This window comes from Nannobrachium achirus (genome assembly GCF_963921795.1).
Source record: "Nannobrachium achirus genome assembly, chromosome: 12".
NCBI lineage: Eukaryota > Metazoa > Chordata > Actinopteri > Myctophiformes > Myctophidae > Nannobrachium > Nannobrachium achirus.
The window spans coordinates 36,827,070-36,847,136 of record NC_137832.1 but is presented as its reverse complement, the minus strand read 5'-3'; the positions used below and the strand labels follow the sequence as shown (position 1 = coordinate 36,847,136).

General features: G+C 43.3%; 1 protein-coding gene across 1 annotated transcript; it reads right to left on the bottom strand.

The window, feature by feature from the left end:
* Positions 1 to 3,287: 3,287 nt before the first annotated feature.
* On the bottom strand, positions 3,288 to 18,181 carry LOC308295566 (kinesin-like protein KIF27; the record flags this gene model as incomplete). Its single annotated transcript, XM_080738618.1, has 16 exons — positions 3,288 to 3,458; positions 3,675 to 3,892; positions 4,233 to 4,431; positions 6,247 to 6,462; positions 7,240 to 7,431; positions 9,009 to 9,179; positions 10,425 to 10,487; positions 11,079 to 11,290; positions 11,989 to 12,126; positions 12,764 to 12,885; positions 13,294 to 13,490; positions 13,653 to 13,817; positions 14,298 to 14,441; positions 14,793 to 15,559; positions 16,976 to 17,155; positions 17,893 to 18,181. The coding sequence occupies 16 exons, from the start codon at positions 18,179 to 18,181 to the stop codon at positions 3,288 to 3,290; spliced, it is 3,444 nt and encodes a 1,147-aa protein (XP_080594744.1).
* Positions 18,182 to 20,067: the final 1,886 nt, after the last annotated feature.

Sequence of the window (20,067 nt, the reverse complement as noted above, 5' to 3'; positions counted from 1 at the left end):
TCTCTGTTCTTCTGTTGGCTGGGTGACTACAGCAGCCCGCTCAGACCAAAAATGTTAGGTCTAGTTCCGCGCTTTGGCAAACAAGTGGTGGAAAAAGTACTCAAAATAAAATGCATCAATACTGCAATGTAGAAACACTGTGAAAGTAGGGAAATCTACATTGAGTGAAAGTACAAAAGTATTGGTATCAAATTTAAAGGAGTAGTTCACCCCCAAAATCCATGGATATTTGTTAGTTTTTGTCACATTGCTAAACCAATAAAATGCCCATAAGCCAATAAAGCCCCCATTGATTCCGGTAGTGGACCCAAAGACAAAGACACTGAAACAATGACCAGAGAAATCAACGGGGTAAACTGATCCACCCACTTTTTTTCACTTTAAAACTACCATAAAAACACAAAAACCTGGTTAACCAGGTTAAATATGCACAAAAATGTACATAGCAGACATTCTTTCTATTCTTTCGGGTCGGTCCTGTCATTTCCACCCATGTGTCAAATAATGTGAAAAGAAAAAACTAAAAACCCTATAAAAAATTGATAGAAGGGTTTACCAAACTTTCCTCAGTTGATCTAATATGTTATTTTGCCTGTTGAATGCATTTCTGCAAAGTATATTGTTGTATTGTGCATAACTAATGAGATAAATAGCATATTTAGTCAAATATGCTAATTATCTAATTAATTATGCACAATACATAAAAATATATATCAGAAATGGATTCTACAGGGGAAAATACATAATAATCAACCAAACCAAAGAAAAGTTTGGTACACCCTTTAATCAGGTTTTTACAGCTTTCTCCATGTCTAACATGTTGGGATAATGTGAGATAGTGTCTCACTTTACCCCGAAGCAATTGTCTCACTTTACTCCACAGCCACATTTTGGGAAAAGGGATATCTTTCATCAATTCAGGGTATCTTCAGCTAGCATCTATCACATGGATGTATAAGTTAGTAGTTCATCAACATGTATGATATAAAATGTTCTCCCTGCATCAATTTGCTTTGACACAACAGCTGATTATGTTGACAGCAAGAAATATTACTTTTACATGCAAAAAACACATTTTTGAGAAAAAAGCATGTTTTCTACAGCACTATCAGGTCTCTCTCTTCATGGCAAGTGGGAAATTCAAGAGGCTTGACAATATAATGGTCACATGACTACAAATGTGTTCCATTGCCTAGATACAGGGGGTGTCTCAGTTTACCCGGTGTCGCAGTTTATCCCGCTTTCCCCTACATTTATAATAATCAAATAATTGGCTTTAGGAATGCGACAAAAGCAAACAAATATCCATGAATAAGTCTCCATGCCGTGTGTAATCAATAGAAAAAAAGTCATTTTGTGGGTGAACTACTCCTTTAAAGTAGCACAAGTAAAAGTTCTCATCATTCAGAAAAGTTCCATTTCAAGTTTTGGAAATCTTTTGAAAATCTTTTCAAATGGCCGAAATGTATATAGCCTAGCCTATATAGGGCAGAAGTGTTTTTTTGTAATAATAATCTACAAAGTAAAAAGTAACTAACGTTTAATAATATATGTAATTAGCCTACAATTACAATATTTGGATACGACTTGTAGGCCTAGTGGACTAGAAGTAAAAGTATTGGAAATTACATTTTTAAATACTCAAGTAAAATACTAATAAGCCTACCTCAAAATTGCAAGTACAATACTTAAGAAAATGTTACTTTACACCACTGGTGGTCGGTTACTTACGTTTTAGATTAATTGAGTACACAGGAGTGGACCCCAATGGAAAGATCCTTTTAGCAGACAATTGTATTTTACTTGATTGATTGATTGAATGAATACTTTATTAGACGTTTGCAAAGGAAAAAACAAACCTACAGGACAGTACAGTTACAGATACAAGGTCTAAAAGGAGTGTTTGCATTGAGGTTCTTTTGAACTCAATTCATAAACTGTAGGGAATAATGCTGTATTAATCAATCAATAAATCAATCAATCAATCAATCAAAACTTGGTTCTCACACATTTTCATATCAAGGACCCTGAAAATGAATATGTATATGGCCTTGGAACCCCATTAGAAAAGATTGTGTGTGGCTGTGTGCCACGGACACCCATAATAGAGGACCCATGGAAACAAGCCATAGTGCTTTCTAGTGTTTATGCTAGCATCGTTTTGTATGAAACAAAGATTCTGAAACCGTACCTCTGTGCTTTTTTCCTTTCTTTTTTTTAGCAAACTATTAATAAAATATTCAACTAATCAATCAATCATAGAAGATTTGTCAAGGTTTTTTTCAAAAATAATAGTATAGGATTACAAGTTGTAATTTATTTAACTAAAAATCTGAAGATAAATCTCAATATTCATGCTTCAGATTTAATAGCAGGGGGAAAAAAATAGCAGATACAAGATTTTAACAAAACATTTATTTAATAAAATCATCAGATTTTATGAAGTAACTTACTAATTTTAAGTGCGTGGGCATAGGGCATAATGTCACATTACTGTACAATGATTCCTGCTGAGATTCAAATGGTGACCAAGTGCTGCTGTTTTCTGGTAACTATTTGGTACATTCTAACAAGTGGTTGGTCATGAGGGTTTGTTTTAGCTTAAAATGTTTTTTTTAAAGGCTGTATTATGCTTAAATACAATGGCTCAATTTTATCCATGGCATCTTCACATTAAATCTAATAATTCCCAGGTTTCAGACGTTGCATTATAGTCAGACTCAACTCTGGTAATTAAAACTTAAGAGTTCCCACCAAAACAGAAAATGAAACTGGTTCAGGTGAAACTGGAAAAGAAAAAATAAATAAATAAGAAAACAAGACAAATAAATTAAACTGGCTACTAGCCCATGGTAGCCTGTTATAGTAAAAGCGCCATTACTATTGATCAGTGTTATCTAACCTGTAACAATTGTTTATGATGAAAGAGACTGACCAATTTACAGAAACGTTCAAAGTCGATGCACTGTAGCAAATTCTTGCAGCCCTTATGTCAACACATCCACTTCTTTGACTCTACACTGAATGGAATATGGAACATTTAGGACTTCCATGCCAAAAGTAGTATACACAAGAAGAGAACATCCTCACAAGAATCTTACATTTGCTTATTATTTGTTTTACTCCAATGAACAATACAACATTTGTTTTTAAATATTTTCTGTTACTTTTTAAAGATAGCAAGGCCCTCTCTTCAGTTCAGAAACTTCCAAAGGCCCCAGTCTTAGTGAATGCAATATCGCTACCTGCATCAACAGTCCATGTTTTTGGACGTCTCTATTGAGTCCTCAAGTATTGAATCTATGGTGGTCTTCGCTGCAGAATGGCGCCCCCCCCGTGGCATTAACACCAACCTGCAGGTCTGCCGGGGAGATCTGTCTCAGCTCTCTGCGAGGCAAGCAGACTGGCATCATCTTCAACCCATCGCCACTCTGGCCTCCGCCATTCCTTTCTTCAGGCTGTGTGTGAGCATGCACGCTGGCATATGTGAGAATCTTAGATTTTCGGTGTGTTTGGAGCTCAGAAGATGAGGGAGGACATGAAGTGCGATGTTTGTGTCTCTGTGTGTGCGTCTGCCCCGTGTCAGCTGGTGCCTGGCTCATCTTTGCCTGGAGTTTGTGTGTCTTCCTGCGCTCAGCAGGCGTCTGTTGGCTGCTTGTTCTGGTTGTGTGTACCTGCATATTGGGTGTGTCTGTGTGTGACGACTCGGGCCGTGTCTGTTGGAGTGAGGGCGGTGCAGTGGCAGGCAGCGGCCGGGAAAGCTGAGGGTCATTCAGCAGCTCTCTCACTTTCTTCTTCAGCTGACGACTAGAGCTCTTGTAGAAAAACAACTCTTTCTCCAGCTGCTGTACTCGAGCCTGGAGGGTCTCATCCTTTTCTGCGGACCTGCCTTCTACACGCACACGCACACGCACACACACACACACACACACACACACACACACACACACACACACACACACACACACACACACGCATGCGCACACGCACACATTTGGTTTCATTTGTTAAGGGGAGACCATGACATTTGAAAGTTTGAGAACTACTGATTTAGACAAAAAATGCAGGTTTAAATGAATTCTGCAATGAATCTCTGTATTAATAATTCAACAGGATTTTTTACAAGGCTCCCTCATTGTATCACGATACGATATCTCTGAAAAGGCATATCGTGGAGACATTGTATTTATCACCATATCGCCCAGTCGCCCACCCCTAATGCCTTTCCTCACCTGTAAATTGTTGCAGCAGTAGTTGAATGGTGCCCTGGTGCTCTCGGTGCTGCTGGGTGAGCCTACGGTCCGTCTCCAGGGCCACGCGCTGCAGGGCAGCCTCCATCTCCCTGAGCACTTTGTCTTGCTCCCAGGCCTGCAGCTGGAGCTCTTCACAATGCAACCGGAGATGGCGCTCCTCTTCACGGAGATGCACCACCTAAAGAAAAGGGAGGTGGTGGTGGTGGTGGTGGAAGAGGGAGGGAGGAGGGATGGCAGGGCAGGGCAGGAGGCAGAGAGTGAGGAAGATATCAAACATATAATTTTCCAAATGTCTGAGTGAGTGTCTGTCTGTCTGAGTGTCTGAGTGTCTGTCACAGCGTTTCTCCTCAGTGGCTGGAGCAATTGATCTGAAATCGCATCACCATTAGCATATGAACACACCTGACACAACTGTGAAGCCCGTTTGTCACTTTCACAAATCATATGCTGTATATTAGCATTTTTATGGTATCTATTCTGCATCTAGCATGAGGCATATCTATTCTGCATCTAGCATGAGGCAAAATGTTTAACCAGCTCTGTGTGTGTGTGTGTGTGTGTGTGTGTGTGTGTGTGTGTGTGTGTGTGTGTGTGTGGGGGGGGGGGGGGGGGGGGGGGTTGTCTGGCCCTGTTACAGATGTTGTCCAAAAATCATGCAGATCGACACACAGTATCTCTATAGCCATTAAACGAAACAGGTATTTCTTACATTGATGCTCCTACATATTATCATGCAAGCACCAGTTAAAGTTACTTTCCATCCCTCATATACTGTGTGCACAGTGCACACCCCATAACCCACACACTGCACATCATTTCGGAGCTCATATCTTTGAACGGGTAAGGACTAGTTATATTATGTTATTATGATTGATTATATGTGACCTTATTTACAGTACATTATGTTGTCCTTGTAACATGACAGTATAACTACGGTCGGATTCCTTGTGCTTGTGGCAGAATGACTGTACTGTACCACAGGCCTGTGTGTACTCAATGTTACATCTCCCCTGTTCACTCATGTATTAAAGCACAACCACTACCACCTTAAGATTTTGCCTCCGACACCTTTATTTAATATTACTGATTGATCACGAATTCCACCAAAAGATATAGAAAAACATGAACCTGAATACACAATATGAATGAATGAATACTTCAAATGGATGAGACTGCTGGTAAATAAAAAATGCTGAGTGTGGATTGTTTGTCTTAATCATTTATTTGCATTTGTGTTTTATCTTATTGTGCTTTATCCTACTAATAAACGGCCGAATGTCTGTCTGTCCGATATCTGTCTGATATGATCAGACATCACTGATACTAAACAGTGTCCAACATTACTTCTGAGACTCGGGAAAAAAAAATATATATATATAATTTTTATTTATTTTTTCGAGCTGGGCCGCCGGCCGTCATCTGTTTACACGGCCCGCGAGAGCGTCGCGCCGCCGATATTTGCCATCCACTCCAATGCAATCCAGGATCTTTAGAGCTCATTTTCTCTGTTCCATGCATATCCATGAGGTGTGCAAGGTTTAATCACGGCTAAATCGCCGAAAATAGGGCTTCTAAAATGCTTGGTAGCCAATAGCTAACTTCAAGCTAACTTCATTCTGTTTCTGTTCATGCACAAAGGAAAGTGTTCAGGCGCATCATGGCTGCGCAGGGCTTGTGCATATACAGCATATGTCTATGGTGGATTCTATGGCCATTGGGCGCCCACTAGTGGTGATTCTGGGCACTGAAAGGGTTAAATCCCTCATTTACTCTGCACACCCCATAACCCAAACTACACATAATTTGGAGCACATAAGTTCGAACGGGCAAGGACTAGTTATTATTATTGCTGTTCTATTGAATTATTTCTATTTCATTTCTTGGTAAAGTACTTTGTAATCTTGTTAAGTGTTCAGAAAGTTGGTCGCTGAAAAAAAAGTATGTGAAAGAGCCAATGTGTGCATGTGCGTGACGTGTGTGTATCCTATCTGACCTTGTTGAAGTATTGCACCAGCAGCTCTGAGGCCTCAGGCAGCGAGAGCTCTCTCAGTTTCATGATGACGTCACAGAGTTGGGCGGGTTCAGTACTGTGTGACTGACAGGTGATTGACAGCTGCTGCTGTCTGTTCACTATGGAGCGGTTCTTAAACTCCAGGGCAGAGTCCAGTGCCTCTACGGCTTCATCCAGCTGAAGGAGGGTATGCTCCTCCTGGACACACGCATGCACACAGACACACACGCACACACACATACATGGGAATTCGGAAGCTTAGCCATGAGTGCGCTAGTATAAACATACTTTAGATCAGGGGTCTTCTACAGGGGGGTCCAGGACCCCTAGGGGGTCCTCAGAGTTACCACAGGGGGTCCTCCAAAACTGAGTGATAGAACCTTTCCCCCCTTTTTTATATTAACCACTCTAACTCCATATTCTGAGAACCTTTGCCAAAAATAGCCGATCTATAAGCTCACAGCGGCTCGCAGCACGAGGCGTTGTGAGCTTGTAGATCAGATATCACCAAAGTAGTTTGGTGTAGATGGGAAAAAGAGCAGACTAAGTACAGAGTGAAAGGTCACGTTTATTAAGTATTGACAGTTCAAGTGGTTAAATATCTGAAGACACAAATTGACATGAATCCAAAATACACTAATGATTGTTCTGTTAAACGATGAAACTATATGGAATCTATGAAAAGGTTGTGGGGGTCCCTGCTTCGTCTATCTCTCAAATAAGGGGTCCTTGGCTTGAAAACGTTGAAGATCCCTGCTTTACTGTAGATGTATTCTTATGAACAACACATGCGTATAAATGCACAGTAAGATAATAGATTACTTTTCAAAATCCTTGCCAAACTAAAAGTCAGTCACACACACTTGCACACAAACATGCAAGCACTCTCTCTCTCTCTCATACACACGTGTCACGCACGCGTGTCACGCACGCACACGCACACACACACACACACACACACACTCTCTTTCTAACCTGTGCAGTGAGCAGCCTGCCATCTCTAAGCTGCAGGTCTAGAGCATCTCTCCTCTGTATGAGCACATCTCTCTCCTTCTCCAGCTCCCCTGCAGTGACTCCTACAGCCTGCCTCGCTGCGCTGCTGCCCTCTAGCTGCTTCTCCAGGGAGCGCAACTCATCAGATAAGAGCGACTGGTCTCGACTCAGAGCCTGCAAAAAAACGTGCTGAGTATTTTTATTTGTTAATTAAATGTATTAATTTCTAACATTATTAAGAACCTTGCACGCGTGCACGCACACGGACACACTCACTCACTCACTCACTCACTCACTCACTCACTCACTCACTCACTCACTCACTCACTCACTCACTCACTCACTCACTCACTCACTCACTCACTCACTCACTCACTCACTCACTCACTCACTCTCACACACACACACACACACACACACACACACACACACACACACACACACACACACACACACACACACACACACACACACACACACAAATCATGGCATATGTCTTTATGATACAATAAGCAAATTAGTCCTCTATGTGTATAAGTGAGTGCAGTGTGCCTGCTTGTTAACCTTAATGTGAATATTAAGCCACACTGTGGCTTGTGAAAGTGTTTAAATAGTAGGCTACGTCGATGTATTTTTTCTTTATAATTTTTATCCCACGATTTTGTAACCCATTTTCACCCAGTGCCAATTGCCTATGTAATCCTGGGCTCTGCTCTCCCTCTGCCGCGCCTGGGGAGACAACGGACAAACCTCATGCTTCCTTCAATGCATGGGTATTCCAAAAAAATAGCAGCTCTACAAGCTCACAACGCGTCGCGGAGGCGCTGTGAGCTTGCAGATGAGTGAGCCACTTTTGGCACAGAACACGCCGTGATGAAGAACTTGTATAAGCCAGGATTTACTTGGGTGATGTGATGTGTGTTGAACGGACGGACGGACGGACGAGGCTGGCACAGTCCACTGCGACTGCACACAACAGCGCCGAAAAATAAACATCCAATGCAAGGGACAGACAGTAGTGGGAACACAAGCTAGGAGCTCCATTCAGCACACACCACTTCCAAACCACAACAACACGTTTACCTCAGCGTGGGACTTTTCTCCATGGTCAGAGTTATGTCTCCGGCTGCAGCATTAGCGGGAGCAGCACACACACACACACAGTGCCACACACACACAGGAATTGCACGCTGCAAGCATCATGAGAGAGAGTGCATGATGCATGTCATAGGTAGGCAGAGGCTATATCAAAAATATGTCCGACCCGAATCGACATCCGACAATTTATTATGGAAATGCGTCCTCCCAGAGCCCGAGCCCGTCGGGCTTGTCGGGCCCCACAGGTTTTTGGTCGGGTATCTCAGCTCTAGTGAGTATTATCTAGGTTGCCGAATATAAAAACTAATTGTCTGAACCTATACTCTGAACCTATAGCCAAGCTCTGAGAAGGTGTAGGAGGAGTGGTTGGTATTTAATGACCTTGGTCATAAAAGCTTCCTCTACGCTAGGGTCAAAGGTACAGGCTATCTTTAATACAGAGATAGCCTGATTCTATGCCCTGATTTGTACTTGCTATGCCCTAAAGTTTCCTCCACGCGCGTGCACGCAAGCACACACACACACACACACACACACACACACACACACACACACACACACACACACACACACACCCCCCCCCCCCCCCCCCCCCCCACACACACACACACACACACACACACACACACACACACACACACACACACACACACCTGACTGGAGCGTAGCCTCTTGATCTCCAGCCTGTGTCTCTGCTGCAGACAGTGGTCCCTGCGCTGCAGCACCTCCTCCCTGCTCCTCAGCTCCTCCTCCAGCTCCTGCAGCTCTGCTCTCCTCTGCAAGGCCCGCTCCTCCTCCTCCTCCAGCCACACACTCTGCTGGTCCTGCACCAGCACCACACACACACCAATTAGACCAGTGTGCTCCCAACCCTTTTTCCTTGGAACCCCGTCTTGAGGCTGAGACACCGCACACGTGTACATACACACTAGGGCATTAACGGAAAAGTCGACAAGTCGACTCAGTCGACTTCATTACACAAGTCGACTTCCACCAGAGAAAGTCCGAAAGGCGAAGTTGAAAAAAAAAAGAAATCTATTACAGGTACTATAATCTATATTTCTATTGTGAAAATAGCTCGCAACGCGAGGCGTTGTGAGCATGCAGATCTGCTATTTTCACAATTTCTGCCTCTATATATTTGACAATTCGGACAATGTTTAATTTGTCATTTTAGAGGTATTAAAATGTCCTTAAATTGTCACTTTAGAAATGTGCAGATACCCTCCATACACTTAAACTGTATGTTGGTTTGTTTACTGTTGAGTGAGAAAACAATGTTTCACATTAAGTTAATCATTTGGGGACCCGTTTGGGGGGTCGTGTGTGATGTGATGACGTCATCAAATGATAAAGCCGACTTCAACTCAACTTTTTACTGAGTCAAGTCGTTAATGCCCTAATACACACACAGTCACACATGCTATACTTCTCGTGAGGCGATAGTGTAAATAGACGACCTGCAAGCTCGCAATGAATGAAGAAAAAAAAATAATATATATATATATATATATATGTCACGGTTAGATAGAGAAACGGTTAGATCAAGAAACGGAGCACTCGTTGTGCGGCGCGGGGCGGAACACGCAGTCGTTTTGAGCCACAACAACGTAGCGTCGGCAGGAATATTAGCGCCTCACCCCACGGAGGTTAGGGTTAGGGTTAGGGTTAGGCATAGTTTTACTGAGGTTAAGGTTAGGGTTAGGGTTAGAGTTAGGCATAGTAAGCTAATGGCTAAACACAGCCGAGCTAGGCTAGTAAACAAGGAAAGAGAGTCGCAAACGAGTGACGTCAGCGCCTACACTAGTGAATGGCTGTTGTCGCCATCTGGTGGTGATTGGTGTGTGGTGAACGACAAAACGAGTGCTCTTACCATGGTCTAACTGAGTTACCCAATCTAACTGTAACATATATATATATATATATATATATATATATATATATATATATATATATATACTTTTACAGTATAATGACTTGGCCAAAATTGGGATGCCAGGTTGGAAGTGGATGAAAGCAAGTTATGATTTTGTGCAAAGTTTAAAATGTTGGACTGCCTCCACACAGACCTTTTCTTCCGAGTCTTCAGTCGGGCTCCGTTGGCAGACTGTCAGGTCCTCTACAGCCAGATCCTGCAAACGGAAGCAATAAACCATTACCAGACATATTTCATTTCGACAGCGACCGTCTCTCACTAATTCAAATGAAGTGCTATGGGACTGCTGAGTAAGTCAAGGCAAGCATACAGTACGGTCGGATGTTTTTGCAGGGTGAGGTTTAGGGCTGACATGCACGATTATGACATTTTACATGAAGATTAATTGTCACTCAAATAATTGCGATTAACGATTTAATTGTGTTTCTGTCGTTGACAATTACATTTCTCTTTGGCTTGTAGGCTTTGAAGTTGCACATGGCAGATATGACAATAACCTAAATATACAATTAAATGACATATTTAACAACTTTATACTTAAAAAAATAACATTGATAGTGGAAATAGCCGATCTACAAGTTCACAACGCGTTGTGAGCTTGTAGATCTGCTATTTCTACTATGTTTGAAATGTTTGAAAATACAAATTATTAACATTTTTCAACATGTAATTGTAAACGACTATGACGATTACGACAAAATAATTGCGACTATGTCAAATAATCGTGATCAGACGATTATGTAATAGTTGTAACAGGCCTAGTGAGGTTTGTGTTTGTAGTACCGACCGTGCTGTGGTTGTCCAGCAGCGGTGCGGTGGTGTCCCTGACCTCGCTCTGCGGTCGGAGGCTGTGCTGGAGTTGCAGCCGCTGCAGTTTCATGTGCTGCAGGCTGCGGTGGAGCTCTGCCCGTGCCTGCTGGCTCTGCAGGGACAGCCTGGCCAGCGTGCCTCCTCCGCCAGCCTGCCTGCCGCGCCGCTCTGCTGCCTCAGCCTCCTCGCCTGTCACGTGCAAACGCACGCACGCACGCAGGCACGCACGCACACACACACACACACACTATGAGAACACACGGTAGAACAAGTTCCAGCGCAAAGGTTTTGATCCAGACCAGATCGGAACTTTGTCTGGATTACAGATACACGCCAAAAATCTTTGTTATTATTTGAACAAATTAAAGACCTGAGGCTGTTTCTACAAATGCTGTCTAAATCAGCAATTTTCACAATTTCTCAAGATTTATTTTTTAAATATATACCCTGTATATATTTTTAAATATATATTCTTTCAAAAATAAGCAGATGTAGAAGCTCGCAGCGCTGCGTGAATACCCAACGAAAAAATCTAAACAGATGTTTTTAAAAATTGAAGTCAGGATTTTACTATGCATTATGTTCTACACACCATATTCAGCACAAGCAGGCAAAGACGGTGACAGCCAGAGACAGATAGGGGAAACCCACAGAAATACATGACATTGACAATATATATTTTTCTCAGATGAAACAGCCATACCAGGTAGATAAATATGTACTTTGTTTAGAATGACATTTCAATCAAGCCAGTAGGCATTAGTGAACAAATGCATCATGTACTTACTATACAGACACACCCACAAACATACACACAAGACACACACGAGGGCACGCACACACACACACACACACACACACATATGCACACACATACACACACACACCAGTTTTGTCCAGCTCTTGCATGAGCTCCTCTTTCATACGCATGTTGATTGACAGCTCTTGGATTCTCCTCTGAATGATGCTGGCATTAAGGTCTGCCTCCCTCAGACTGCAACTTTCAGCACTGATCTCCTCGGTTGCTGAGAAGAAAGAAATAAGAAAAGAACGATAAATAATAATAAATGAAACACCTAAACCATTTTTCTAAATTGCAAAGCGTGGTGAGTCCCGATGCAAGTCGCGATGACATCATGACTAGGGGAATACGTGGGGGGAATTAGCGTTTCTATGACATATGGTTAAACGTTTTGCATTTGTGGTGCCCCTATGTTCAGAAGAGAAAGCACTTTTGGTGAAGACGAGCCCAATCAACATTTGCATTTGTGTCTTTGACTTTAACCCATAGGGGGCTATGGGTTAAAGTCAAAATACTTTTGGCACTGTGTTCTGCAGACGCCCCTCAATGCGATTTGACATGGATAGACAATGCATTCATCTTTTGGGGATTTGGGGGTAAATCAGCTTGAACCTACTACAACTCCAATGGTTTGTGAGATAAAAATAAATAAATAGGAAAACAATTTGTAGTAATACATTAATATCAATTCTATCAGAAAAACACAAGTACACAGTTCAGTGACAGTGGGAGGAGTAGCAAATCAAGTTCAAACAGAAACCATGGCAACTTTATGATGATGATAAATTAGGGAGACAAAAGGTGGCCTGGTGAGATATTCTTCTTACACTAGAACAGACTCAAAAAACATCCACAAGTACCTGTGGCTGACTGGGGCTGCAGAGGTAACTTCATTCTGTTCTGGGACTGTTGCTCCAGCAAAGTGTTGTTATGTTTCTGGCTCGGATTCTGTCGGCAGGTCCATGTCCGGTTTAGAGAACGTCTGTTAAAACATCATATACAGCAGATTAGACTGCTGAAATGAAAACAGAAACACATAAGGATCATAAACCTCAAGTGACTATCACTGTATGAAAGTGCTTTTCCTATTGTAAGATATTGGTAAAACCATTGTATATTTAGAGAGAGCATAAAATGGAAATAAAAATGGGGACATGGGGACACAACGTTCAGAAACCTGGCTATCTCTGTGGGAGGCCTCCTGGGAATCATCATTCAGGCACGGCTCCTTCTGGAATCATGTCGAAGTGTCCTTGAGGAAATCACTGAACCCCTAAACTCCTATCCTACTTTTACGAGCCCATTTTGTTCCATTTGATTTTGAACACTCTCAGGGCTAAATCAACCCTCTGGATTTTACTGTGTGCCTTCACATAGTCGAGCTTCTCACCTAAAGCCCATTCCTCCCTCCTCGTTGACCTCCTCCTCCTCCTCCCCTTGATCGCCGTGGATCAGTTTCTCCTGCTGGGTTATGAATGGGCAGTACACCTCGTCTTTCTCTTCAACCTCAGCCAGCAGAAGTTGACCACGCATCTTAAATGCTGCCATCACCCGCTCTAAAGAATAGGCCGGAGGACTGGTGTGGATCTATGCACGCAAGCATACGCACGGCACACACATGCACGCACGCATGCACACAAACACACACATGTAAATCAATGAGGAGTTTGTAATAACACAATTTTAAAGACATGTACTTTTGAATACCCACACACAAACACAGTTCTGGGGCAGTCACCAGTCACCTACATTTCTGGCAGGCCCATGGCCACAGCTGTGTCTGAGGAGTGGGACACTGTGAGGCCTCTTGGCCAACTTCCCGGAAACCCCCTCCTCTAGTGACGTCACTTTGGAGGTCATGAGGTTGTCGCGGAGGCGATCGATGAGTATCTGCTGCTCCACCATTTGCTCAGTCTGAAATCAAAACCAGTGGATGTGTGTTGTTAGGACTGTGTCATGTTGGCATCGCTGGCATCCTTCGAAACTGCCCTGAAAACTTCTTTCAGGAGGCCAGAGACGGAGGTAGTTATCACTTCTCCCATGGACAGGCGAGAAGAACCTTAGCCCCACCCCCTTGTTTCCTCTATCCTGTACATATAGTGTTGTTTATAACTGCAATATTACTGAATGTTTTCTTTGCTTGCTATTTGTTATTTCCATGAATTGAATACCAAGGAATTCCAACATAAAAAAAGACTGTAAAAGGACTTATTTGGGATGTTCCTGTACTGTACTACATTTCTATTGTATTGAATATACTTGTACTGTTCTCCATTTTTTGTCTAATAAAACAATCAATCAATCAATCAATGTAGGAAATGTTTCTTTGAATTTTACGTAGCTGTACAGTCTACCCTGTTATGTACCTTTTGTGCGATATGTTGTCCATCTCACCTGTATGCGTGTGCGCTCCTTCTCTTGTTCTAAGGCCTGGAGTTGTATTTTGCTATGTTGAACGAGTTTCTGCATCTCCCTCTGAATCTGCCTCAGCTCGTCCTCTTTCTGCACAAACACCTGCTCATCTATGGCTAGAGCCTCCTGAGAGAGAGGGAGAGGGAGAGAGAGAGAGAGAGAGAGAGAGAGAGAGAGAGAGAGAGAGAGAGAGAGAGAACCTTTATTACCTGCTCCAAGTCAACAGACTAACATTTAGACTATCTTGTTTATACAACTTGATTTGATTTGTACCGTAGGAGCTACTACTTTGAAATAATGATCCTTGACCAAATTCAAGACTCAAGTAACAAAAGAGAGAATTATACAAATCTTCCAGTCTTTAGGAGAGACTGGTGGAGACAGACTCTGTGCACTTCTCCCTACATTACCTGTTTTGATATTCTGCAATTTTTTGGTTTATTCAATAAAAGCAGCAATCTGTGTGTCATACCGTACCTGGCATCTGTTGAGCTCTCGTCTGAGCTGCACTATGGTGATGTGTTGGGCTTGCGCCTCCTCTGGGTCCAACTCTCTGTCCATCTGAATGGCCTGTTGGGAGAGGACCTCCTCCTTCCCCCTCACAGCGTCCAGTTCCCTCCCCTTGTCTTTGAGGGCTTCTCGTAGTGTCTGGACCTCATGCTCCAGCTCCCCTCGACGAGCCACTCCCGGGTCCCAGGTAATGGCGCAGGTCTTCCCAGGACGGTTGCGCACATGACGCGCCCTCGAGGCAAACTGCAGCACGCTCAGGGTCTCGGCCACGCTGTGGTGGGACGGACTGACACACGCCACCATCAGCGTGTGGGCGCTGCCTCCCAGCGAATCGCGTAGAAGGCGAGTTATTTTGGCGTCACGGAACGGAACGTGAGATTCCCTGCGATTTCGCCCGGGGTCCGTGAGGGCTCGGATGACGTTGCCCAGTGCCAGGAGGTCCGTGTTGATGTGAGCGGACTCTTTCAGACGGATCCCGGTGTTGCCTGTTTTGCTGGCGCGCTCGGAGCCGGCCAGGTCCACCAGGTGGAGCTTTGACAAGCAGACGGTGTTTGAGGAGGTGGCGACGCTGCCATGGCAGTGCTTGGTCACCTGCAGGGTGAGGATGGTGTGCGAACGGCTGGAGCGCTCGTTCATTCGCGTGGTGCCGGTATGGCGAAGGGCGTTCCCTGTGTCCAGGATGCTGAGGAGCTCCTCCACTGAGCTAACCAACATCTCCTTCAGTCCCGCAACCACTGGAACACACACACACGCATGCACGCACGCACGCACGCACGCACGCACGCACGCACGCACGCACGCACACACACACACACGCACACACGCACACACGCACACACGCACACACGCACACACGCACTATTAGAACTAGAAAAAAGCAGTTGGACAACTGGTCTCCAAAATACACAAATACACGATTACAGTAAATATCCCATCTACACGATTACAGTAAATATCCCATCTACACGATTACAGTAAATATCCCATCTACACGATTACAGTAAATATCCCATCTACAAGAGCACATACATTGCGACGCACTGTGAGCGTGTGTATCTGCTATTTTTGCTAGTCTTGAGATTTTTACTTGCCATAATCGGTGTGCCTTGGGCACAAAAAGATGATCTACACCAAGGGTCTTCAACAGAGGGTCCGGGACCCCTAGGGGGTCCTCGGCGTTACTACAGGGGGTCCTCCAAATCTTTGTGTGATAGAAGCTTTTTTTCTCCTTTAACCACTTGAACCCTAGCGTCCATATTCTGAGAACTTAAGCCAAAAATAGCAGATCTACAAGCTCACAACACCTCGCAGCGAAAGGCATAGTGAGCTTGTAGATCGGCTATTTTCTGCAAATAGGTTTGGTGTAGAGGGGAAAAGGTACACGTTCAAGTACAGAGTGAAAGGTCAAGTTCATTAAAGCTATACTGTGTAAGATGCTCAACTAGTGGTCAGTAGCCCTATAGCAAACCGCGGTCGCGTTCGCGTCTTTCACCCGTTTTTCGTACCTTCACACCCCCGCGTCTGCCTCCACAACGCCGAGAGCTATCTTTAGAGGGGTCCCTGGTTCCTGTGCGTTCAGGCATTCCGGAGAAACGGACTACTTCACCCTGCCTGGTAGGCGAGATTACCTTTTGAGTAAAGAGACACACGGGCGACTACAAATATGGCGACCCCACTTCAAGATGCGCTGTGATTGGCCGGTAGTGTACCATGTGTGCATGATCGGCGATGTGATTGGGCAACGTATACACAACGTATACAGATGATGCAGATTACGTCATTTTGGCGCGAAATCCGGTCCACGGCCAGGATCATAGAAAACATATAAAGAGAAGGCTTCAGAAGCTGAAAATAACGGAGTGGGTGTTCTAAAACTTTAGCGATTTAACAGTTAGGACAATTTTAAGATTTGTTTTATAAAAAAAGTTACATGGTACAACTTTAAGTATTGACGGTTCAGGTGGTTAAATATCTGAAAATACTAATTGACATGAATCCAAAATACACTGGTGATTGTGCTGTCAAACGATGAAACTATATGGTATCTATGGGTTGTGGGGGTCCCTGCTTCATCTCTCTCTCGACTAAGGGGTCCTTGGCATGAAAAGGTTGAGGACCCCTGATCTACACCACTGGGGTAGATAGATTACCTGTGTTGCCCCTGTCATCCTCTCTGATGTGCAGCTCCTTGTGGTCGGTGTGCAGCTCCAGCAGGTCCCTGAGCTCCTCCCTGTACAGCTCCATGTAGGACATGGTCACCGTGGCCTGCTCCCCCTTCAGCCCCGTGAACACATCGTAGGCCAGGCGCCCCAATATGCCCATGCCTTCCTCTGTATGGGGGACACCAGAGAGACAGGAGTGGAAAGTAACTTAACTAGGGCTGCAAATGTGTTTAATTGCCGTGGCCAGGCACATGCACATCATAAAAGTGCCCTCTCCAGACCATGAATGCCGTTTTTACCGTGGTGAAGGAAATGCAAATGTCCTCTTTCCATGCCATACCTGAAGGCAGCATTCAAGAAAAGTGCCCTGTCCAAACACTCCTGAAATTGAATACAGCATCTTATGTTGAAATAATCTCATCGCTCTGTGTAGAAATTCATACCGTAACGCTAACGCCACATCTCGAGACTTGATTAAATGCTTAGTTCAGTATAGTATCAAGCACCAAAAATAGCCGACCTCCAAGCTCTCAACATGTCGCAGCGCGACGCGTTGTGAGCTTGGAGGTCTGCTATCTTCTATATTTTCAGCCTCTGCCTCTCTAACATTCTCTGCATGTCCCTGGCTGTGGCAATTATTCAATCGTTTTGAAATGATATAAACAAATCAGTGTGAAACTACACAATTGTGTATAACTTGTTACTTAACCCCTAAACTAGCCCATCATTGACTGGTGTCCCTAGGGGCCTAAACCTAGTCCAGTCCCCTTTTCCCTCAATACTAAACATGGGAACAAAACCAACATTTGGCTCAAGTAAAAGCTTTTGCTAGTCAGATTAGCAATGAAGTCAGACAGAAGTGTTTGACCTTACAGGTCTTGTATCAAGGCTAAGGTCATACATACCATCATGCAGTGTGTATGTCTTGCCCGACCCGGTTTGTCCATAGGCAAACACCGTTGCATTGTAGCCCTCGACGAGAGATCGAACCAGCGGCTGGACGCAGGACTCATAGAAGGCATCCTGGCTGACAGCTGGTCCAAAGGCATGGTCGAAAGAGAAGTCCCTGTCCGTGCCGAGCATCACCTGCGTGCTGTTCGGGATGACTCTCACGCACACCTGATGATTGTGGAGGATCTCTTTGGGCAGCAAGGGACGGATTCGAACCGCCACCCTGACATGCACCTCGCCCATGATCGACGACTGGAGATGCCGAATAAACGCGATCTTAGTTTAGTTTAGTTATTGGACGCCACCTAACTAGTGCATTTGAAGACGTTCCGCGCTCTGGACACTGGCATCTCATGCTTATTTGGGGTAAAACTCATTCACAATCACAAAGTTGGCGGATAAGTCAAAGCAAGCATGCGAGCCGTTACCTACATGCATTTACTGAATGCCCATCGCTTAACAAAACCGATGTTTGACTAACCGTGTCCTCGTTTGCGGTCCAAGGGTTACTTTTAACACCTAAACGTTACCTCTGCCTCCAGTTTTGTTGTCGCTTGTGTGTTGCCTGGGAAACGGAGATGCGAGCAGTGCTCAAGGAAAACACGCGCAAGAGATGAGGACTGCGGCTCATAATGTTATGTATTTGCTACAGTGCCACCCCACGTACGACTCTAAGCACTGCATTTCATTGAGGCTTCTGCTATACCACAAAAATGTGGAATGCCTTACCGAAGGCCATAAAGGTGTGGATCACTAGCATCCTTTAAAATTGCCCTGAAAAACCACTTACAGGCAGCAGCCGTTCGCAACTGGTAAAAACCTAGCCCAACCCTCCCCTCCCCTGCCCCTTCCTTGTATATAGCCTGTTTACTGTTTGTTTAGACTTACTGTTTTCTTTTTTTTTTCCTTTTCTTTATATCTACTGCATAGTACTGTGTTCTATTTGTCTGTCATTCAATGTTATATGAGATACTTAAATGGTTTCCTGTTGAAATAAGCTTAGTCTTTTCATGGATCTCCTTTTAGTAGACCTTGTACCAGTGAACTGTACCGTCATGAATCTGTACATTTTCCTATGCAAACTTCTAATAAAGCCTTCAATCAATCAATCAAAGCCGATTCTTCAAAATGTCTTCTAAAAAGGTTTTAAAAAAAAGAAACAAGTTTCTATGATCAGTGGTTCTTAAACCTTTGCATGTCTAGGACCCCAAAGAAGAAGAATATGTACTATTTGGCTTTGGACTCCCATCTGAAAATATGTTGTTAAAGGGAACCCCAGAAGCAAAGATTGAGTTACCAAAGTTTGCTTTAAAATATAGGCCCATATATATATATATATATATATATTGCACAAATGTTAATGATTTTTCAAAAAGAGCAGATCCACAAGTGATTGTATATCTGCTTTTTTCAATAGCTAAAGTATAAAATAATGGTTAAAATCTAAAGTGACACAGATCCAGCCTTCAGGTCTATGTCTTGATTGAAAATAGGTGGATGGTAGCTCCATGCTTGACCACCTGGGAATCAATATTGAAAGATTACCTACAGAATATGTGAACTAAAATTCAGCTAAGCTATACAAATTATTCTAAGAGTTAGAAATAGGATACCCTTTACTTTTTTTCAATAATCTGTTAATTACTTTAAAGATTTTGTGAAATAACAACACCACCCACATCTTTGTTTGTAAATAGTTATTTAATAGACAGACATACATTATACCATAATATTGCTGGAATATTTTAGGCCTGTAGTCTGTAGTCTTTCCTCAGCACCAGTTTCCATTTTTTTTTTAAAACAGTGAAACAGCATTTCAAGAGTAGGCTATGTAACTTCCATATCATGAGGTTTATTTCGGAGTGAAACATGACAGGCAGGCAGGAGTCATAAGTATAGTAAACAATGTCGAGAGGTATTTGAATTGAACATTGAAAAGTTGTTATAACAAACAGAGAATTACAGTTGACAGTTGATTTATGGATGGAGGTCATATTGGTTTTAAATATTATGTTCAAGTGTAAGCACATGACATTTTGTTTCACATCTTTTCAGGATTCATTGTTTAACCCAGTGTTTCTCAAACTTTTACATTTCAAGGTCTCCCCTTAACTCTGACAGTATACAAA